This window comes from Salminus brasiliensis, chromosome 9 (genome assembly GCF_030463535.1).
Source record: "Salminus brasiliensis chromosome 9, fSalBra1.hap2, whole genome shotgun sequence".
Lineage (NCBI taxonomy): Eukaryota > Metazoa > Chordata > Actinopteri > Characiformes > Bryconidae > Salminus > Salminus brasiliensis.
The window spans coordinates 36,304,505-36,328,646 of record NC_132886.1 but is presented as its reverse complement, the minus strand read 5'-3'; the positions used below and the strand labels follow the sequence as shown (position 1 = coordinate 36,328,646).

The following is a 24,142-nucleotide window of genomic DNA, read 5'->3' as shown; positions in this document are numbered from 1 at the left end:
ATAAAGTTAGCGCCATGACTCAGAGTTCCATTTTCACTCAGGCACTCTCTACTTTAGCCTGTAATGAGAATGGGATATCATTAGGTTTGGGGACCGCAGGAAAAGAAGTTATTCTTAAAAATATAATAAGCTCAATGCTTTTTTCCCCCCTCTAACATCCATCCATGATTAACCCCATGAGAACCACCACCTTAAACAACACAGTGCAACCACTAAAACAACTAGATGGGCTAGATGGGTTGCTGAGTGGGTTTGTACATGTGCCCCATGTGCAGTGTACAACCCAGATGGGGCCCATGCTGAACCCCTTCTTGTCCCACAACCTTGGTGGGCATCCATATGTGGGGCCAACATGGAACACATGGACAAAACCTTTTGGTTCCCAGTGGGGCTACCCATACAGGTCCCACATGGTTATGGGACCTCATGTTATCTGGGTTAGTGGCAACCACCTAGCAACACCACAGCACCCACCTATTTACATTATAGCAACACTTACTGTGCAACCACTTAAAAAAAACCCTTAAAAACAACCACAGCAACAGGCAGCACAATATCAACCACCTAGCAACCACTTCACAACACCATAGCAACTACTTAGTAGCCACCTTAAACACCACATCTTAACAAAAGGCTTACATAAAATGATGTGGCCAGAGTCGGCAATGCAACTGAGCCTCTGGAGCAGGCAGAGTCAAGTGCCTTGGATCAAGCGGCCAACAGCGGTCAGCAGCTTGGCGGATAAGCCAAAGAGCCGGATGAGCCGCGGAGCCTCACCTGCCCTGTTAATTTGCTCCAGTCTCCATATATTGTTCAAACCCTTGTTTACTGCACTGAGAGCCTTGTATCAAGTGACATGCTGTATCTTTACATCTGTAGCTGTAGCTACACAGCCTCTGGACATCAGAGAGCCGAGAGTGTGGGTCTAAAAGATCCAAGAGACGGATCCTTTTTTGTTCCTGAGCAGCCAGGATCTGGTCACTCGTAATGTAAAAAAAAAATCTGAACACTGAGCTCATGAAATCAAATCCGATGTGGCCTGAACAATGCCTCCGCAAGTCTGCGACACGTGACTATATTCACGGCACTGAATTCCGCTGGAATAAATGTAATTTCCTTCGACGAAAATTCCAGAGGCGGGTTTGGTTTGCGATAAACGGAACAGCGGAACTCTTTCTAAAGCTGCCTTTCTTATTAGCCTTGCGGATTTGCTTGCCCCGCTTCGCACAAAGGCACTAAAAACTATAACACTTCCGTCATTGATTTTTCCGACAGAATTCCGGTGCCGAATAAAGGGAGCACAATACATCTGTAACATATCTGAACTGCAGCCGCTGCATTTCTCTTTCATCGTGTCCCTCCATCCTCCGCCGCTTATGGGCTTCCTGCGATCCATCCGTAATGTCTTTGGACCACTTCCTGGCCTGGTTTTGTTGGCTAATCTGGTGTGAGGAAAGCAAAGTTGAGAGCGAACAATACAGCATTGTACATCATCCGGAAAAGGAGATTAATGGTTTTGGGGGGGGCGGGGGTGGTCTAGAGCCGCAGCCCAGATAAAGAATTAGCAAATGAAGCTGCCGTTTTTTTTTTTTCTTTCTTTTTTTTTGTTCCTGCTCCCGTTCTTCCCTGCTCCCGAGCCATCCTTCATGGTAATTTGATTGAGAATGCTCCACGCATACTACAAGACCTCTGCTCTTTTCTCTACAGGGGGAAAAGTCCTGTTCACCGAAATAACAATTCATCTTCGCAAGCCCTGGCTCAGCACATATCGGCGACTTTAGGCTCATCATCGTTATTTAACTTCAAAGCGAGACAGAAAGCAGGGGTTGGGTTGAGGAAGAAGGGAACGTGAACGGAAAAAGGAGAGGAGGTGGTGGTGGTGGTAAGGGGGCCAAGCACTTAACTATCTTGGGCTGCGTTCCCACACACCAATTAACGTGGTGCCGAGAGGACGTCCCACTCCTTTCTCTAAACAGACAAAAGCAGGATTGATGACAAAACCTCCCCGTGCATAACTGGGAGATTTTCATGGGCTGACTTGGAAGAAGAAGCGCGGGAGAAGACGGGAAGACTAAGAACGAGAACGAGGGAAGCAAGGGAGAATTACGGAGGATGACGGATTAGGGCTGAAGGCATTTTCTGCAGACTTTCTTCCCTTCTTGAAAACTGGCAGCTATCTTAGCTGTGCATTTATTGACTCCACATGAAAGAGAAAAGAGAATTATCACCTGTCACGGGAATAAGAGCAGAACAGGACTTTCATTTCCCGCCCATACGTGAACAGCAGAGGCTCCCATCACGTCTTCTTTAAGGATTTTTGGTTGTTTGTTTGTTTCTCTGCAGTTTGACATGGAAACATCATCTTAACTGTGATCGTTTCCGCCTGGTTTCACCACCCACCACGAATACGCTCACACTAAATCTTCCACATTAATGTAACCTCATGCTATTACAGCTTTAACACCAATCCACGGGAAAACTTCAGCCCATAAGGAGCTCCAGTGGTGTCAGGATAAATGTGGGTGTACTGTGCCCGCTGCAACTCCCCACCTCAGCATGTGTGCCTCCAGACTCCAGCAAGTGAGCAGTCAGTTCTTGAAGGTGAGGGGTTGTTGAAAGCAGGGAAAACCGGCAAGCCTAAGACTCCTAAGAGAGCCGCCTTACTGTGACCGGTTAGACGACCGGATCAGAACTCAATGTTCCAAGAAAGGCCATCCCAGGGTCATGGGGCAACCAAAGGCTCACTGATGCGAGCCTGGAGGCCCCGCCTCACAACTTAAGGAACCTAAAGCCTACCGCAGCAACCGCCAAGCAATGCCATAGCAGCCACCTGGGATACCATAGCAACCACCTAAAAATGCCACAGTTACCACCAACCAAGGGCAGAGCAAAAAACCAGGGATACCCTAGCAAACACCAAGCAACACCCTAGCAGCCACCTGGGATACCAAAGCAACCACCTACAAATGCCTCAGCAACCACCGAACAATGCCATAGCAACCATTTGGGATACCATAGCAATCACCAAGCAATGCCAGTAACAGTTTTCCATTCTAGAGCTCATGGCATCAAACGCACTAGATCACAGCTATGATCACATGACCCCGCTGTATTAATGGAACTAACCTATTGCAACAACCCACGGCAGCATGAGACACCTGCATGGTCACGCACCTGGTTAGGAGTTACAGTTCAAATAAGGCGGTACCGCTTTACCCTTTTCTACAACACACACACATACACACACACACAGTCAGACAAGTCAGATGTGAGGACAAGCTCTGTTCTGATCAGCTGCATGCTTTTCCACTGTGCCGCCGCGGTTTATCAGTCAGGTGTCCGTCTGCCTGTCAGGTTCTCAGATCGAGCACCAGGAGCCGGAGTGGGGAAAAGAAACCCACGCTGGATTCAAGGCCTAATTCCCAGAGGCCGGGAAGAACAAGCCGACTCATCGGTCTCGGCGCACTTGCTATGTGCTTGGCGCCTGGCGGGAAAAGAGAAAGACAGAGAGCTGCTTCTAACCGTCACCTTTTCAAGGCTGTCAGAGAGGAGATTAATTCCAGCCATTGTCATTTAATGAGCTGTGGAGAGTTACCTGTCGCAATGCCTCCTCGTTTGCCTCTTTGTGTAAAAAAGTCACTTTGTTTAATTACCCTTATACTGGCACAACCTCTCTCGGTCTATTTCTCTCTCTCTCTCACTCACACGCACTGCTTGTGAATAATCAGCACCTAGCACCCAGGAAGCCTCCTTACATAAATATGTGCTATATAATTGCCTTTTCCCTTCACAGCTCTTCTGCAAGGCACTGCCGATCACTCATTCTCAACGGAAAATAACCAGATCGTTCCGGCCTTTCCTTTCCACCCAAGGCCAGTAACACTATAGAGATCGTAGCCTTGGGAAGGGCACGATGCGATCCCTTACACAATGGTCACATGCGTGCCGCTGGTGCAATCGAGATGTAAGGCCGAAAACACACTCCGTAATAACACTCCAGTCAGGGTCGATCTGTCACCATAAGAGTGAGGAAAGCTGCAGCGGAACCTTTACGTGACCCTTATATGGGCGCCGCACAGCTATACACCGCCATACTCCAGCAATGTAGCCTAAGGGCCACCGCAAACATAAAGCAGCCCATATACAAAGAACCTAAAGCCTGAAATGACCAGTTTTACACTTAATATGGACTCATAGCATGGATTCCACAACACAATTCCTGCTAACTTGTCAGGATTTTCCTCTGAATCTTCCAAACTACCACATTGCAAAGACGTCCTATTGGATTTAGACCTGGTAGACTGGTGAAGAAGCAACATCGAAGAACACTGAAACCAGTTTGAGAGAACTTCTGCTTGGATGAACTCTCCGATGGTGCATCATCATGCTGGAAGTAGCTGTTACAAGAGGGGTTTATGGTGACCATGAAGGGATACACATGGTCAGCAACAGTCCTCAAACAGGCTGTGGCATTCAAAAGATGCCTGATTGGTTTCTTGGCACATTCTGGGCCTGTTGATACCATTCTCCACACCAATGCACCACCTTCACCAGCCTGGACTGCTGACACAAGGCAGGTCAGGTCCATGGGTCCATGCTGTTGGCACCAGATTCTGACCCCACAATCTGTGAGTCTCTGTGAGCAGAAACTTGGATTCCCCAGTCTTCAACCGTCCAGTTTGGGTACGTTTGGGCCACTGCAGCCTCAGCTTTCTGTTCTTAGCTGACTTATTTTAAACCGGGCATGGTCTTCTGCTGTTGCCTGGAGGTTGGTTGTGAATGTGTTGTGTGTCCCGAGATGCTTTTCTGCTCACAAACTTTAAGAATGTATATAGTGTAGAGTAGCACTTTTCACCTGAAAACACACGTTGACTTAGTGATTGTAAACCTGTGCTGGGTAGCCCCACATTTGACATGGCCCCAATCATAGAAAACTGAAGGAAACTGAAGGAACGCTGAAGGAACACTGAACACCCTCCAGACCATATATGGAAAATAAGTTGCCTGAACCGCCTGCTTGGAATGCACTGTTTTTTGATGTGACAAAGGCTATCTCATTTACATATCTTTGACCATTCTGCCAGCTATAGTTTAGCCCCACCCATTTTTGATGCAGTCCTCTGAAGTGTTTCTCAGAGAGCTTTTTGTGTGAGTACATGTGTTGTTACTAGGACCCAGCTGGGCTTCCCCAAATGGGCCCCATACTTACAGCCCACCTTAATCTCACATGGGTCCCATCTAGGCCCTGTGTGTAGTGAACACCCCAGATGGGGCCCATGTTTATCCCCTCCTGGTCCCATCCCTGACCCTAATGGGTATTCATATGTGGGGCCAACAAGGAACTCATGGAAAATAACTTTCTAGTTCCCAGCTGGGCTAACCATACAGACCCCACATGATCGTGTTATCTGGGATCTTTAGAGCCCTACTCTAGTTAAACTAAAATGTTTATAAATTTATATTTTATCTTTTTATTTTATCTTTTTTATAATATAAACTTTACATGTAACCAAAGAAAATCTGTAAAATTGAGAAATTATGACAAAACAAGCAACGGGATTTTAGCCAACATGCTGTAAACCTTGTCCAACCTCGCAACAGTTGCTATTTAAGAAATAATTAGCTGCACAAGCAGGTCCGTCAGCATACATATTTGTCTGGCAATTGGCTAATGGATGGAGAAGTCTTAGCAGAGCTGATCCTGGATCAACTAATAAAAAAAATAAAAAAACAACAGAGCCAGTGACGGTACCTGCATAGGGCACGGGAGCATCTTTGTCCAAGGCCACTAGTGGTGGATCCAGCAGGACAGTGTCCATGTTCTCGGTGATGACTCCGTGGTAGGACGTCTCGATCCATGGCTTGTGTTTGTTCACTGGAATAGAGGAACAGAGGGAAGAAGCGAGAGTGTGAGAAATGGTTCACAATGCAACCCTGCCTACAGGTGTTCTCCGCACAGTCTGCTGTACTCAGCAAACAACAGATTTCAGTATCCCTTTAGGGTACCACTGGGCTTTAAATGCACATTTAATGCATATTAAATAATAAATAAGTGAAAAAGCACAAAATGGCCAGAATCTCACAGGTAAGCGGGCGTTTAACCCGCCACTTTTCAAGGATTCCACACCAAAGTCGATGGTAGAACCAAGTAAAAGCTTGGTTTCAGCTGGGGGCTATGAGAAATTAATTAAATGTTAATTGCAGTATTTCTTTTCCCCGCCTTTTTTTTTTGATGCTCTTCAGAGATATTTGCCAGCAAAGTTAGCTGTCTGAGAAGAACCCAGAGAACCCTGCAGAGATAAAACACAACACTAACCATGCTTATGAAAAGATTTATAACATATATTTATGTGACTGGCTTGCTAAGCTCACATAGAGCTCAACTTAGCAGTATCATCTAAACATGTGTTCTGTGGCGAATGGCACAGATGGGCTCCGTAGCCATGTCTAAAACACTAAAACACCATAGAGCCTTCCATTACCGTCTGTCCCTCTAGCAGAGTTGCCTCACTTCAGTTGCTTGACCTCAGATTAGACCTCCGAATCATCTAAGCGTTTGTCACTAATGCTTCGGATAGCTTTAGTTAGGAAGAGAACTGATCATATCTGTTCACTGAGCTAAGTTAAGCTAAACTAATATTAGGTATTACTATTCTATCTGTCCCTCCATCACCATTTAATTGCCTTCAGTGTCTCAGATTTGAGTCTGTATTATCTAAACCTGTGTCACTGGTGCTCCCGTTCTGTGCAGAGCGGCACTGGCTGGATCTGTAGCCAGATAGCTCAGCTACCATTAGCCATCCAAACACCACTTTTCACTTTTTCTACTTTTCAAATTCAGTCCCACAGATTTCTCTCAGTATCATCTAAACCTTTGATAAGCTAGTCAGCTACCTGAAAGCCACAGATCAGGCCTAATTTCAACTCTCTGGCCCTCCAGCACTGGTTGCTTGACTCAGTGTAATCTAAACTTGCGTCAGTGGTGCTTCGGTTAGCCTTAGTTGGGGAAAAAACTGTTTTGTGATTAGCAGAGCTATTAGTTTACCAGCTAAGGCATGTTAACAGACTCTGACTGATCAGCATTCAGCAATTGCACTGCATTCATTTATGATCATGTAGGCTAACTGGACATTTCACGTGATTTGTTGCTTAGTGTAAATCCTATAAGAGTCAGATGAACAGGGGTGCAGATTCAGTCTGAAAAGTGGAGGGGAACCAACACTGATCAGCAACAGCCTAAATTACACATAATATATACATTAACTACCTAACTCTGATAAGAAAGTGGGGCCGGGGGGGGCAGACTGTATTCCCACCGGTATTCTCTCTGAGCAGCTTTTACAGAGATTCAGAGTAAACTGGATTCTTATCTGCAGCCCCAAGATTTCCAATAATCAGCTTCCGAGTTTGATTTCTGACTTCTGTCTCACGTCAACCTCTGCTGTCATAGCATGAGAACACGCTTTAAAAACCGAGGAAACCTGTGCCCACTGAGTCATACGACTTCCCCCGCAATCTCTGGACAAGGCGACTTGACTGATGCCACAGCCAGGCCAAATCCGAGAACTTCCCACACACGCACATCTTGTGTGGAACCATAAAGCTTCTCCACCCACCTCATCCAGTGAGGGGCATGGTACTCTAGCTGGATGGGTCTCAGTGAATGTGTCTTCTAAGTTTGTTCGAATGTAACACCTGCTGCTCATTTTTCTTCTTTTATGTCATCATTGCTTAAGGGATCATCATATCGGCCTATATTTACTCTCGCCCTGCAACAACATGCCTGTCAGAATGGTCCCCTTCTGCCATTCATTTCTACTGTATTGCAGCCACTGCTTTAGGTGCAAATCTTTCTCATGATGCTCTCCTCATATATACTCCCCCAAGATATTTTTCTGCTCCTCACAAAGTAGGTAAACAGTAACACCGAGTAGTGGGAAAAAATGTATATCACGATATTTAAAGACATTTTTTACGATATGCAATATTTATCGCAATATTTCTCCATGTAGACAAAACTGCTATCCAAATACTCTCCCATACTGAGATTCACTCAAAATATGATGCACTCCATTCAGTTAAATAAGACTAATTACACTCTCTGTAATAAAACATGCAGTTAGAACTGACAACATTCACGATACACTTATTAAAGCATATTGTGTACCGCGAAATTTATCACGATACGATAAAATATTATCATATTGCCCAGCTCTACTGGGTAAGTACCTTTCCATCCTGAAACGCAAAAAGCTAGCTTGAATATCCTTAAATGAAATTTCTTTTACTGAATTTAATCATTAAAAATCCTAATAATTAAGAATATTCAGATATTGAAATAAAATGTGCTTAAATGTGTGTTATAATTAAATGTAATGGGCAATATCAAGGCCAGCAAAAATGATTGAGGTCATGTCCATATCGCCGCTGTCCAATGCCTGTCCATTTTTTTGTTTTCTCCATTGATTGAACCCCTGCTCTGCTCTGTGAGTTGCTCTGTTCATAGTTTAAGTAATTCTGGATGAATAGACCAATAGAAATGCTCTTAATGACTTGGAGTAAACTCTTACATTACATTAACTCCCATTCCAAACTTATGGCCATTTTGCCTTTTGGAGATACATTTGTCACCATTTTGGAGATGCATGCTTTTCATTGGACAATATATTGTACAATAAGTCAATCATGTAATTATTGTGATCGGCCTAACCATCAGTCGTAGACTTTTTGCATCATCCACGGGATCACTGGGCTGGTTATGAGGTTGATTTGCTTCTCACAAAAATTTCAAAAAAGTCCTGATTTCAGGCTGGTCCTAAGTGAAGGTCATAATCGTGCCCAGAGGAGGATGGGTCGGGACCCCCTTGTGAGTCTTGGTTCATCCCAAGGTTTCTTCCTCCAGCTCAGAGGGAGTTTTTCCTTGCCACTGTCGCCGTTGGCTGCTTACTGGGGGTCTTAGATTGTTCACATCTTTTTATGCTATTGTTTATTTGCTTTGTGACAACAACAGTTGTAAAAAGTAATGTAATGCATCTAATGTAACGCAATTACAGCTTCTCAGATCTACTCACAGCCCAGCCGTGGTCGCTGTAATTTGTTTACACCATACGTTTGTATTATTTACATTTCATCATTTTATCTGCAAAAGTTGGATTGAATTTTAAACGGCGGCAAGTGAATCGCTTCTCGGTCAGAACACAGCACAGCTTTGAATACAGGAGCTGGAGATTTGCTCACATGGTAACCAAGCTAACTGCATAGCATGCAGAGCTAGTGCCTGTCCAGTGAGCACACATGCCAAACAATGGCTCCAACAACCAGAAAACAAAAAAAAAAAAACAATACATTAAAATAATAATAATTCCAGTGGAATCTGCCATTGCCAGTATTTACTTCAATATCGTCTTTCCCAGTGTAGCTGATAATGTTAAGCACCTATATTTCCATTATTCTGTCGCTGACCATCTCGTTGAATTTCCCAGCTTAGAGGTCCGTGGGTCAGAGTGCAGGGTCAGCCATGCTACATGCCCTGCTACAGGCCAAGGGTTACATGCCTTGCTCAAGGGCCTAACAGTGGCAGCTTATCCAGCACAATCACTATCCACTAACACACTACACACTAACCACTGAGTCCAGTCCACCACTGCTCCAGTCATTAAAGAGTCAATAATTATTTACATGTATAGAGTTCAACAATGCATCCAACCACTATAAGGTCATTGTAATGTCACAATGCACAAAATGTGACATCATGGAAAACAGTAGGAGCACAGCATTTCGTATACCGTTTAGGTATTTCCAGCATTTTCATGGATATTATGGACATACCGAAAGTCATATAGGCTGTATTGACTGGTTGAGCTATACAATAGCTGCCCACATCACAACTGACCATCAGTATTTTAAACACCCGCTTCCAAACCACTGCACTGGCATCTCTAACCTTTTCCTACGCAGTGGCAGAACTAGTTTGCAAACAACATGCGATGCTCTTCTCTTCTCTACCCAACAGCTCTCTCCTCATTAGCAGATGCAACAGCATGGATACAGCCATCGTTTTTATTATTCATTTAAATATTGTGAGAAATTCAAATCATGAACCCAATATCGTGATTCAAATGGAATTGAATCGAGCTGACCCATAAAACCCAATAATAATAATAATAATAATAATAACACACAAAAAAACAAGGCCTAATATATAAAAGGACGGATTTAGAAAAAAAGAAAAGGTTTTAAAGCCAGATCAATAAGCAGGTATATTACAGAAGGGCCCTAACCCGGCGGAAACCACATCTTTCTCCCTCTCCCAGACTCCGTATCCCAGGGCAACACTCACATTTGTCTTAGTCAGAGCTTCGCTTCTGTTCTTGTGGCTTTTCCGCGGCTGCAGAATAGGTAGATGCAATGTAACGAGCTGCTGATCAATTGCCACAAGGCACCGCTAACACAAGTGCAAGCTGCTATTCACACGCAGAAAAAAAAAAAAGAAAGAAAACACAAGCCTGCAATAGGCTGAATAGCTCCCCCGGCCAGGGCTTTGTGTGCCTTCCATTGAATGTTTGCTCTGCCCGAGAAATCGCTTTGCTCAAGTCAAAGTCCTGCTGCTGTTGAACCGCACGATAAAACTAGCAAGAAAAAAACAAAAACAAAAAAACTAGCAATTGAAGTTTGCTAACTGTCTGTTCCAGGGACCCTGCACTGCATGCACTGGTTCAGGTATCGATTTACCAAGTGTAATATCACATTGATGGCTTGAAGGCTTTGCAGTTTTAGCAAGACGTAGCCAGGAATACTGCTGAAAGTCATTGCATGGTACTGTAGGTTCCTTAGAATTGTGGTAAGGGTCGAACAAGTTTCTATTCTCTGACTGACTGCGAAAGAAAAGGATTTTGGGGCGGGGGGGCTCTTAAGCTTTTTCCCCACCAAGGCTTCAGAGAAGTATTCCAGGCCTTGTACTGCTTATGGGAATAGTTCTGCGATGGATGACAATCTGAGTCCATTGTTTGTTAGCAACGTTAGCTCCGAATCTCCTATTTAAATATCTTGGCCAATCGACTGCAACTGGGACGAACTCTTCTGAACTTCATTTAGAGAAACTATACAGAAAAACGCATTAGCGGTAGTCAAGTGAATGGTTCATTTTCAGCCAGATTAGCTGCAAATGCTGGGGTACTGAGGCCATTCACAAGGCCCTAAAAGTAAGCAGATGGACGCGATGACAGGTTGTTGTATCCATTTAATTCCATATTCCCATATTTCCACTCCTTTTCTTTACTGTGCCGCACAGCTCCAGGAGCCTGGGGTTGCCGGTTTGATCATTGCTCCGGTCTCTGTCTCTAAGGAGTGTCAGTAAAATGGCTGTGTACACCCTAGTTATAAATGTGTGTGGTTCCCTGCTAAAGACTGGCAGGCTGTCCTGGGGTTAATTCTGGTCTTGCACCAAATGATTCCAGGTCATTTCTGGACCCTGCACAACCCTGAAAGGAAGACGGATGGATGGATGGATGGCTAAATGACTCTGGACTGACTATATAAGGGGTATTCCACTAAAAACATTTTTTCATTTAGTTAATACAGTTAAAAAGCAACATTCCCAATTCATCATTTCCCATCATAACTAGTTCTCACTCTCATTTGGTCAGTTATTACTTTCATTTCCCAAATTTAATATGGATAACGTTGCTCAAAAAGTATAACAGGTCCCAAGTGGCTCAGTGGCCACATGTGCCATCACTATGTCCAGGGGGCTGGGAGTTTGAATCCCGAGCCATGCCGCTTTGCCAGTAGCAGCCGCAGTCAGGGAGATGGAGCGCTCACCCGTCACCACTGTTAAATGAGATGTTGGGCGGCACAGGAGTCTGTTTGCTGGGACCCAGCGCCCAGGTAACGAGAGGGTTAATTAGTAGTACCAAAATGGGAGAAAAAAGACAATTTATAAAAAAAAGTAAGACAGGCCCGCACACTGCATTCCGCCATGTTTGGTATGGTTCACAGTTTGTGGAATGGGCGTGGCTAAGTAAAATGTATATAAACTAAATTATTATACTGATTAATGGACTGTGATTTCCTGTGATGGTATGTTCTGTTCTTATACCCTTACAAAATGTAAAATACAGCATGTAAAGTTCAACAACAGTACATCTTCAACAAGATCCTCAACAGTAACAATTTCTCCAAGGCCGCAGTAGCATCATAGCTGGATGGCAACCTAGCTAGCACAACCCTGATCCCTCTACAGAGAAGCGCTGTGAAGTGGCGAGGTGTCTCTGCAGCTCCTCCTGTCTCTGAAAGGCTCTCTAAACCAAGAGCAAGAACTTTTAGATCAGGTAGACACAAAGCATCTTGCTTAAGGGTGCAGCGGCAGTAAACAGATATCACAACCTGGACATCCTTGACATTTACTCTGACTTTGAGAATGGAACCTGTGACTTTGTTCGAAGGGAGGGAACAAAGGGCACTTCAGCGCTGGTTCCCATTGGCGAAACTTGCACTGCAGAATTCTCCACATACATAACTGGGCAGTTTCAAGAGTTCGGTTGTTTTGGCTCAGTGCTCTACATTGGGTTGAGAAGATTAGCATTGGGGTACTGGCCACAGGGCTGTGGGTTCGCTACCCAAGTCCACCATATTGCCAACTTTAAGCCCTTGAGCAAGGCTCTCAACCCTCTGCGCTCCAGATGCACAGTCGCATGGCTGAACCCAGCTTTTTCAGTTGGGATGTGTAAATGTATCAGTTAGTTAGTTTTAATTAATTTAGGCTAAACTGTCTGTCGTTCGCACTTCAGTTAGTATGTTATGTTTAAATGATAATTTTATCAAATTTAGCTACGGATCCATAATGAATGTCATAGCTAGCAACAACTAGGGTGGGAATCTCGAGGCACCTCACAATTTAATTGGTTTACAATTACTAATTCTGGTACCACTGGGGCGCTGTATCGTGTCATAGCGCTAAATCCCTGGTACTTGGCAATAAAATCCACAGAATGAGGATTCTTTCCTGTAGAACTATCTTTCTAATAGTGATGTGTGTGTATGCAGAACCTTTATAGAACCGTAACTTCAATATTCTTTAGATTTTCATACTTAGGTTCTTTATACTTCTACATATCTCTATTACTCTTATGGCATCGTTAAAAGAACCCTTTGGGGCACCCTTATTTTTTGGGTCGTGCTGCTTGCCATCGGCAGCCGGAGCCAGAGAAAGCACAATTAGCACCACTGTGTCTCCCTCCAACAGCAAAGCAAAAGACGTAATCAACTGAAGGGGCTTTTGATCAACAACCATCATAGACGAAAGGTTCATCATAGCTGGAAGAGAGGTGGCATTCTTACATTGACATCCCATCCTTCACAGGAGGAGCTTTGGAAGTTCTTTTCAAATGTATACATAATCTGGACTATGGCTGGTTGTTCAGTCTAGCAGTCTGCTGAATCTAAAGTGCATCCATGTCTCTCACTACTGCTTACTGTAATAACGACTTAGCATTTTATATGAAGCTTGAGTGCATGTACCTGGTGGAGTTTGTGGCCGAGGGGCCTATCATTTAATGATACAGCACCGTAAAAAGAGAAAACCTAAACAAAAGAAATTCACCTTTAGAATAACTGAGTTTATTCAACTCAAATAAATACTTTCAATGAAACAATGATTTACACAAAGTGTTTATTTGAGTTTAACCAAGCCAGTTTAATGGCTTGCCTAATGGACAAACCCCTTTTTACAATGAGGCCTGGCTGCAGGCCTTGCATAAAATAGCCTTGCATAACTCTAAAAAGCGAGAGGGACTCCAGAACCCCAACCCATCCTCCCCCTGACCTATTCTGTAACTGTGACTGATCTAGAGCCCTTAGCACATCACAGCTAAACAGGCATGTGAATTGTGTAACATGGGAAAGAGTAGGCAAAGCACTAAAGAAAAAAAACAACATGAACTCTTAAGCATAATCAGCTACCCTAGCCTAGCAAGAGGAGTAATGGACTTTTAGATTAGTAGTGACTATTCAGTGCTCTCAGACAGAGCTGCTCGACATCCGACCAAGCAATTAATGATAGAACAAATGAAACAATTTCACAGTGTCCAAAAGCCCGTCCGGAGGCGGGGGGGTGGTGGGTGTGCTGCCTTGGCCCGCTCTCATTGGGGGAAAGTTCCTAGAAGCTTAGCGTGTCCTCATAACCCTTAAATAATCCTGGGCTAGGGCACAGATCGTCTTATTCAGACGACCACATGATTAGTGCAGCTGGTGGCCCTGATTTCAGATGTGTCCCGGCATTTTATTCCAATTCCTCTCCCTTTTGCCTTTGTTCTGGTGAGTCTCCCACACACACACACACACACACACACACACACACACACACACACACACACACACGCATGTAGTCTGCTGCATTGTTCTTGTTATGTGCAGGAAGGGTAGGAAGGACAGTGCGTGTGCTGGCCTACATCAGTCCCCTACTGCAGAGTGAACACTCATTCGAGGATTATCGGCAGCCAACGTACAACGAAGCTCTGACCTTGCAGTTCAGCTTGATAACGATTCTTTAGAAAAGCATTAAAGGCATGATGATAGCCTTCACCCTGAAGACCCTACAGGTTTCTGTCGCATAGTGTTTGAATTCTATAAAACACAACTCAGTAAGCACTCCACTTAGAAACCCCCCCCCACCTTGTTGGCTGGCAAATCACAGCGAGTGCTAGCCAGGCTCAAGTACATGTAAACATTAAACATGGTGGAGGTACTTTCAAAGCCATGCCCCCTGCTGGCCCCGACCCCTGGGCTCCTGCCCTGGGTATATCACATTTATTTAATGGCGGATTTGCATGCGTTTCGATTGGTAAGCTTGTGAATTCTTATGCTTGCATCAATTTACCAAACAATTCTAGCAACTCCTACAACTAGCCCCAGCAGCTGTTACCATAAAGCTTTTATTGTCTGTCAGAATCTGTGCGAGATATACGGGGCTCTGAGTGGTCTATGGGGTTCTTAATGGTCACTGTGAACACTATGACCTGAGGCTTGCTGGTCCATCAGCAGCTGGAGCCAGAAAGAGCACAACTGGCTATGCTCTCTCCGGGTGGTTAGATGGTTCTCTCTCTCCCCACATAACTTCAGTGTGATTCAGTGACACACTGTGTCTGCTAGTCGATGCATCACAGCTGGGTACCTGGTGTCCATTGGTCGCCTGGCCCAGCTGTAGCAGCCCCATTTGAGGGCTGTCATGGCATTTGAACACTGGGCCACATATGGCCCACACACAACTATCTTAACTGCTCGTCCAACTAAAACTCAAGGAAAGTCCTGTCCATTATGCCAAGTACAGTCCTGTCCAACTTCCTTCTAACTGTGCTGACATTTGTGATTAAATCACAGCCTTTTCACACTAAAACTGTAGGACTTCGCTAAAGCATTGACAACAATGGCCTTTTTTGCTAAAGGGCGGGACTTTATCCGTAAACAGACGCCATGTACAAGAACTCCCAGTCATATTTCAACGAGTAGCCAGTCTCTTCACTGATTAACTTTCCTGGCTGAACTTGCTACCCCAACACAGAAAGGCTTGCATACTAAGGCGTATTACTCTGTGACTACAGGGACTTCTGTACTAACTGGTGGGGCTATTCTTTGGTAACAGAAGTCTGTAATAACAATTTTGGCCTGCCGGCAGACCATAGGCTGTTTAAGGGGTTACAGGAACCTTCACTTAGTCAGTCCTGGTGTTTTGACACTGTTACTCTTGAACAGCAATAACGTCTTTGTGGAACTACTTATTGACAGTCTTGAAGCATATTTAGTATGAAATTCAAGGCTTCGTTGACTAATTTTAGGTCTTTATTCAGTAAAAAACTGCTGTACAAAATCAATGGAACACTCAAGGTCGTGTGTTATGGCTTGTGAATTTTACTTCCACTAAAAAAATGAGTTCATACTTTTTCGAATATCCCAAAATCCATGAAGTCCAATCACCACCTTTACAACGGGTATAACATGGCAGTTGCAAACTTCAACTAGTACAGCAGAACCATTAGTCAGATTAAAAGAAACCCCTAAATGTACACTCACTGAAAAGCTTGAAGAGGCTATTATCAGCTGAAACACACGTGACAATGACTCATGATTCACTGGATTCAGTAAATATCTGCACTTTGAAGAGCCTACATGTCATTACCATGATAATAACCTCTTGGTTTGCTGCACATCTCCCTCACTCTCTCACTCTCTCTCTCACTCTCTCTTTGCTCTTCTCTCAGTGTCTCTCTCTCTAATAAGGTTAGAAGTGTCACAGAGAGCAATATGCTTTCTGTGTAATTCCGGAGCTATTACCCAGGGGATGTCTATAGCCATTATACAGCATTAGCGCGCCGCAATGGTAGCTAATTCAATGTGAGCTTCGCTTTCATCCACTTCCCTGCACTACACAAGTCCAGCTTTGAGACAAAGTCAACAAAACGCCGCTGTCGCCAGCGCGCCGACCAGGCTTTCATCCTTACTTTAGTATTAATCACTAGCTGTATTGCTTAATGGCTGCGCTGCTTAATGACAGTGTGGGACGTGGAGGGGTTTACACAGCAGTGATTCATAGGCTGTATAACTATATATAAACATACATTACACGAAGCATTAACGGCCCCTCAAAGGCATCAGCACTGGGTTCAAGGTAAAGTGTATTTTGGGGCTGTGTGCTGCTGTGTCTCTGGTTACGGAAGCCGGATTTGTTCAGATTGTACCGGAGGGAGCGGTGAGGCATCATTAGCGTGAGCGCAGCGCAGCAGAAACACTAACTTGTGGAGAAATGAGAAGTGAATAGAGAGACTGAGGCAGAGACATACACTGAAATGTAGATAGAGTGACATAAAGAGGCTGTGAAAGAGTTGAAGTGAGAGAGCGAGATAAAGAGAGTAAGAGTTTGTGGTAAGGAGAGGATCTGACCTTGATTCAACCCGGCCATCAGCCTTCAAACGGCATTCTGCGGGTGTAGTTTAAGCTGGTATATTGCCCACATATCTCTCTGTCAGTACTTCATGTTACATTGTGCAGAAATCTGCACTACATGTAAAAACTAACAGATACAAAGAGAGAGTAAGATAAAGAAAGTAAGAAAAGATAGAAAGAGGTACTTATTGCCATCTTACACCCCGCCATACACCCTGCATAGTTTAAATAGCAGTGCTCATGAACATATCTACGCCCATGGGCATGGCGTTCTCAAAATTAGGTGTGTTCAGGTCAATGTCTGGCGTATTTGCTATCCTGGCAAGACAAAACACAGGAGCGCCACTGACTGAAAACTACCTAGGCAGACATTGTCAGTTGACATTTGTTGCTATCTTAGCAGTGAATTGTCAACATAGGCACGTGCAGCCTTACGACGCTCGTAAACCCCCGCTTTACACCACTGAAATAGCAACCCGCCAAAGTCTAACTGCATATGACTCTTAAAGGGAATAGCAAGTGACACACTGATTGGTTCATTGCACGTTATGCCCCAGAAAACTTAATACAGGCCTTTTCTACGTTTCGAGATGTGTAAGCTTCCTTTTCCGTCGTTGCAATAGCAGAAACACAGACACACCCTAAATCAAGCTGCACGGTTGACGTGTTGCCTAAAGGTTGATAAAATAGTGGCCCAAGAGATAGAGAGAGTGAGATGGAGAGTGAGAGGTGGATATTGAGATACACAGTAAAAAAAGAGCTAGTGGAGTGAGTGGAGAGAAAGAGAGATACTAAGAAAGAGAGACAGAGAGAGAGAGGTATAAAGAAACAGAGATGACGAGAGTGAGATACAGGGACTGAGAATGAGATGAAAGAATGTGAGCTAAAGAGAGAGAAGAGAGATACCAAAAGACTAAGAAAGTTACACAGAAAGAAAAAGACAGAGAGAGGTAGAGCGTTAAAAAGAGAATAAGAAATGAAACCATAAAAGTACTATAAAACCCCTATAATTAATAACATACTTCTTATAACTGCTTATTACTATTATTATTATTATTTTTAATTAGCAGTGTAGCAAAACATCACGATAAGTATACATGATAAGAGTGGGGGGAAAAAGGAGAAAAACTACTAAAAATATTATTATTATTATTATTATTCAATGAACACTGACATTATGTATTTATTTATTTATTTTTAATTTATTTAATCTTTTTTATTTGGTTTAATAGTAGTTTGTATCATTTCTGAACTATCGCTATTATTTCTGTCATTCGTTCTGTAATTACCGTGATTTCCCAAGCTGTGTTCAGGCTTACAGTTTGTGTGTTTCAGCAGCACTGTGGTTCAGACAGTCATGCCAATACAGCCAGCTTAAATTCAACAGAGTTTTACAAAGAGACTAAGAAAGGAAGAGAGAGCGAGAGAGAGAGTGAGAGATACAGCAGAAACAGAGAGAGAGAGAGAAAGAAAGAGAGAGAGAGAGAGCTAGCGAGTGGTAGAAAGAGAGGAAGGTGGTCTTCACACGCAGACAAAAGCGTGGATTTTAGACTCGATGATTTATTCAGTTGGAGATATAATTATTTCAACATTTCAAGCGGCTAATAAAAGCGTGTCGCGCGTGGGCAGCTAGCCGAACATTTGCAAATCTACTTCGACCTTTCCTCGACCTCCCATAATGAAAATCCCAGTCAGCATTCCAGCAGTAATTAAAGCACGGGACAGCCTGCGCCACTGATGGAGAATCGCAGCGCTTACTCGCAACGAGGCAACATGCCATTAATTTCTGACCAGATGACACCAGAACCGCTCCATTCAGCCCGTAACATTTGTGTTAAGCCATAATCGAGACATGCCCCCCCCCCCTCGCCGACAGAAGGAGGAGATAAAGTAGAGAGAGAGAGAGAGAGAGAGAGAGAGAGAGAGAGAGAGAGCGCAGAAATGCTACATTTGCTATATGATCCTAGTTAAAAAACAAAATACTGTAACAGTACTGTAATAAACCTCATGAGGTATGCTGTGATTTGGCTAGGCCATTCATATGGAATTACCTGTTTAATTACATATTTAATTACACAGGGTATTACATAATTCTGTAAATGCTCCCGTTCATTTTTTAGCATTAGTAAAGGGAAGCCTCAGCAGCTAAACACACACAGTCATATCAGAATGACCAGTGACCTAATAATAATAATGACATGAGCGAGATGTTGTGGCGTGGACTGTATTAGGTGTTGGAAGGTGTTCATTATAGAGGTTAACTGCCCCACAGTGGCTCGATGATTGCTCTGTACCACTCGCCAGAGTCATCCTTCCCCTCTGGTGTCACTTGGCCCGTTGGCCACCACTGTGAAGCTGTTGGGAGGCGCTCAATATGAGAGTAGTCCATTCCCTTAACACCTTCACTACACAGACTTAAATCAGAACATCACACAAAGTCAGTGGTTTCTGAGATGCTACCACCCTTTGCCCGTAGGATGCCCTATTATCACGCCCTTTGCTTGTGACGATGGTTTTGCACTCTGCTACAACTGACTGGTGTGCTCGCTTATTTATACGTGCAGTAAACCCGGTCATCTTGGGAACTGCCAACTTTGTGGGATGTTCTAATTAAGCCTATGTAGTGAAGGTGTTCAGGGAATGGACGTCTCAAGCATTGAGCGCCTCCCAACGTCGCAACAGTGGTGCCTCACGGGCCATTGACGCCACAGTGGGACGACGACTCCAGCGCCACTGTGGAGCCGCTAACGCCTAGAACGAACACCTTTCCCCACCTAATACAGTCATCAGAGTGTCATCCGAGCCAAAAGTGGTTATTCCCACACTGTTATGCCTGTGTACCATCAGATGTTTATTACACAGAGTCTCTCTGGGTGGTCAGTCCATTGTTCTGAGAGCAGCAGCAGCAGCTTCAGCAATTTAGTTTGTTTTTTGTTTCTCAGTAAGAGCTTCTTGATCATCTCCACATCCTCTCAGACCCACAGTGTTGAGTGTCTACTCCATGTCAATTCTCCGTTCATCTTTCTTCCTCTCCACCATTTTTACACACTCAAAGAGAACACGGATCTCACGAACCCTCCTTTTTAGTCAGAGAAGTCCATTAGTGAAGTACTGGCTTCCATTAGCTGCCAACCCAATAACACACACACTGCAACTCTCAGTTCTCGGAGCACTGTTGGCCTTTGTAAGCCCTTTAAGACTTCCTTTCCTTTTCCATTATTTTAAACATTACACATTTTTTTATTTTCATCTTTTATCGCTTCAAAATAAAAAAACTCCACTATTAACAGCCATTTCTCAATTACATTGAGAGATTGAGGAAACAACGGCCTTTAAACACCCTCATATATCTTCTTATAGCCTTCTTTCACTTTGTAGGGATCGTTTATTTGAATGTTCAGAGTGCTAGGCAGCTGCTTAGAGGAGCCCATGCCTGCTGATTGTTGGCACAATTTTTGAGGAATCAAAGTGTTCTTAAGATAAGATAATTCTTTATTAGTCCCACAGTGGGGAAATTCTTAGTGTCACAGCAGAAAAGGGATGGCAAGACACTCAAAAGTAAAAGCGTAGATAAAGTACATTACATACACAATATAAATAATAGAAGTAAAAAAACAATAACAATATTATTTACAGGCAACTGCAAATGACTCTTAATTGCACATGGGGGGGGGGGGTATTGCACATTGTAGAATATTTCCTATGGCTTTTCTCAATGTAAAAATACAACAAAAAAAATACTTCAGTGTTAACAGCTTTACAGTCAAACATAAAATCCTCACCACAAGAAATTTGAAATAATTCAAGAAAAAGTGCAACACTTACCAAACAAACAAAATAAATAAAATGTCAAATTCAAGTCACTTCCCAGAGGAACACTAGAGAATAAAAGTATTTTATAGTACTTTCTTAATATTTAGAGTCCCAGCCCTATCTGAGAGCTTCTTAGAAGTTAGCTGAGACGTCAAGTGTCTTGGGACGCCTAAACCTTTGCATGGTGCTTCACAGAAAATAGAATAAACTGACCTTGTTTAAATGTCGAGAAGAATGTTTCATCTTTAACTTTTGGACTTTTGGAGATCAGATCATCTTTTGGTAACATTATTTGTGACCATTTGCTTCTGATTAAAAAAATAAATAATAAATACTTTTTTTTTTTAAATCACTAGACGCAGTGAATCAAAGCCTCCATTCCGAAAGTCTCCCTCTTTCTATGCTTTCACCGTTGGGAGGGTGAGCATGCCGCTGAATGCTGCGCTGACCGGTGACGTCTCGGTCCAGTGACTCCTTGACTTACAGATCCATGGAGAGTAGGGGAGAGAAAAAGCAGGCAGGCCGAGGCAGGCCGGCGCCAGACGCTGTGCCCAGTGGGGCAGTAGAAGAAAATTAGTGATTAAGGTTCTGTTGCACTATGTCACTGACGAACCCCCGAGTCAGACCATAAAAAGGCCCTGAAATGACTAACGGGAAAAGAGTAATTAGGCTTATTGACTTAGGATAAGCCAATAGTCGCGCATTAAGCAGAATGGAGTTGGCTGGCGGAGGCCGGCGGGTCATTTTCAGATACATTAAGCTCAATGAAGCCGCTTCCCACTCACCACTTCAGTGTTTTCTACAGGGAAATAGCATATGTAGCCACGTCGTTCGTCTTTAGCGCTTATTAATGAGCCTAGAATCTGCGGCACCATCAACCAGTCGACGATTTAATTTGCTGCTCTTTGGCGAATTCTCATAAAGTGAAGGTAGTTTGGTTTATGGTCCTTTTTCATTTTTTATTCATTTTTTTTAATGATGCAATCATTAAAAAGACAAATGTTTGAACACAGCGGCCTGCTTGCATAAATGATGGAGCGAATATGGTACCAGAGCCACTTTCTGAATACTGGTCCTTGAGATAATGTGATCAGACGTTGCTGGTCAGTCCTATTTGTCCTATTTTGAAAGATGGCTCAACTTTATTTTTGCAAAACATGTCCACGCAGATCTTCAAGCAGATTTAACAACATTAACATCATACAGCAGATCAGTGGGAACTCTAAGTGAGACAGCGACAACTTTCATTACTGTAACACTTGATTTCTTGTAGAAAATGTGTTGCAATAATGAGATAAAAATGTAAACGTCTATATTTTGCAAAGTATTTCAGATTTTCATTTCATTTCAAGACATTTCTTATATTTTTAATTTTTCATGTGGGCCCCAGTATTTCTCAAGATTATTTCAATAACCCATAATAGTTTATCCCATATTCAAAACTGCAGAACAGATTAATGTTCTGTAAATGTCACTGTTTTATTGTTTAATCAAGAAAAAAGTAATATTTTAGGGGCTTTTTTGTACAAAATCTAGCATAAATCCATCTATGCACCAAATATAAGGAAACTGTTACGCCCGCTGCGCCGCGCCTGCCCCTGGGGCGGTCTCAGACAACGGCTCACAGGCGATCAAGAACTCCCTATCACGGTCATGTCATGGACTCCAATGTTGAAAAGGACTTTTATGTTGACGGTCATGTTTTGTTCTTGCTTTACTGTTCAGTTGCTTTCCTGTGTTTGTCTTCACGTTCTGTTGATGTGTTACACCTGTGGGCTTGTACATTTAAGGAGGGCTAGCGCAAGCAGCCAGGGCTGAGAATTGACTTTAGTTGACTTCTGTTAACTCTTAGTAGCTCTGGTTATCTCCGGTCAACACTGGGTTGGATCTGGTGTCTTGTAGTGCTGGCGTTATCCGTTGGCCTCTGCTAATGTCAGCCAAACCTCCTCTGTCTAGGGACTCAAGTGTGGCTGCCGAACCGCTACTGCCTGCTCACCTTCGGTCACAGAGCTCCGTAAGGAGTATCAGGGGCTTGTTCATGGGAGTGCGCTGAACTCTCCTCACTTCGGTTGTGAAGCTCTAGTCTAGGAAGTCAGCTCTGGTGTGTGCTCTAGTTATCGCCTGTGTTCTGGTAAGCTATCCCCGTATTGTATCGGTTCTGTTGTTTGGGTTTGGCAGCGGATCCCTCAGCTCCGGAGGTCCAGTAAGTCTCAGAATAGCCTGACCTCAGCCCTTCTGGCTCAGCCCTGGCATGCTAGCCTAGCCCTCGTCCCTCACCAGCAACAGGTGTGCTCTTTTGTTTGCCCAGTTTGGTTGTCACGTTTGTCTTTTGTTTATCGTTAACCCTGTTAATCAGTTTCTGCTTCTTCCTTGTTTTCTTCTCTGTTTGAGTTAATAAGCTCTCTCGCCTTGGTCCATCCCCTGCGAGTGTTCTCCCTCATTGTCTGACCCAGTGGTTCACGACAGAAATGCTTCTGTAATATCCTTTAGAATTGGGTTATAATGTTAAATATAAATAGGTATTATAGAAACTACAATTTCTGATTCTGAATATATAGAAGAAGATTATGCCAGCTCAGCCCTTATCCAAATGAGGGTTTGACCAATTCAAGATCAAGCCTAAGTAAGAGACCAAAACGAAGTCAAGACCAAGTTTAAACAAGAGTGAGCCTAAAAAGAACAAGACCAAATAAGTGAGGGTTCAAGTCAAAACTGACTCTTCATTTTACACAAGTGACGGTGACATGTATGAGTCAAGACCAAGCCCAAATCAGAGTGAATCCAAGTTAATACTAGCTGCTTCCCATTTGGAATAGATTGTGACTCTTGTTTAGACTTGATCTTGCCTGCGTCTTCAATCACAAATCCAAATACAGTCAATTAGGTCAAGAACAAGTCCAAATGAGAGTGAGCCAGTCAAGATCGATTCCCAATAAGAGAATCCAAGTCAAGACTGAGTCTTCATTCTCAAGTACAAATAAGGCCTCATCAAGTTCAAAATAAGACTGTGACGGCATCAAATGAGAGTGAGAGTCACAATCGATCTCAAATGAGAATGAGATAGAGTCAAAGTCAAGTCCAAATGAGAGAAAGTCCAAGTCAATACAAAGTCTTTGTTCACAAGTACAAATGAAGTCAGTGAGGTCAAAAACAAGTCCAGTCCGAGATAGTCACAATCGATTCTGAATGACGGTGACCGTCACTATTGTTTCTAAGTTAGAACAGGATAGCGTCAAGATCAAGTCCAAATGAGAGCGAGATCGATTCCAAATGAGAGTCAAGGCCGAGTCAAAGTCAATACAGACTCTTCTTTCACAAGTACAAAGTCAATAAGGTCAAAACTAAGTCCAAATGAGAGCGAGATAGTCTAGATGAGACAGAGCGAAGACCGATT

The 24,142-nt window shown here is 43.5% G+C and overlaps 1 protein-coding gene across 1 annotated transcript in view; it reads right to left on the bottom strand.

Moving 5' to 3' along the window:
* The window catches only part of clstn2a (calsyntenin 2a), a 293,892-nt gene that overhangs the window by 167,684 nt on the left and 102,066 nt on the right, over positions 1–24,142 (bottom strand). Inside the window, exon 2 of the mRNA XM_072688297.1 lies at positions 5,753–5,875. Within this exon, the coding sequence (XP_072544398.1) occupies positions 5,753–5,875 (123 nt within the window). The remainder of the gene's footprint in view (positions 1–5,752; positions 5,876–24,142) is intronic.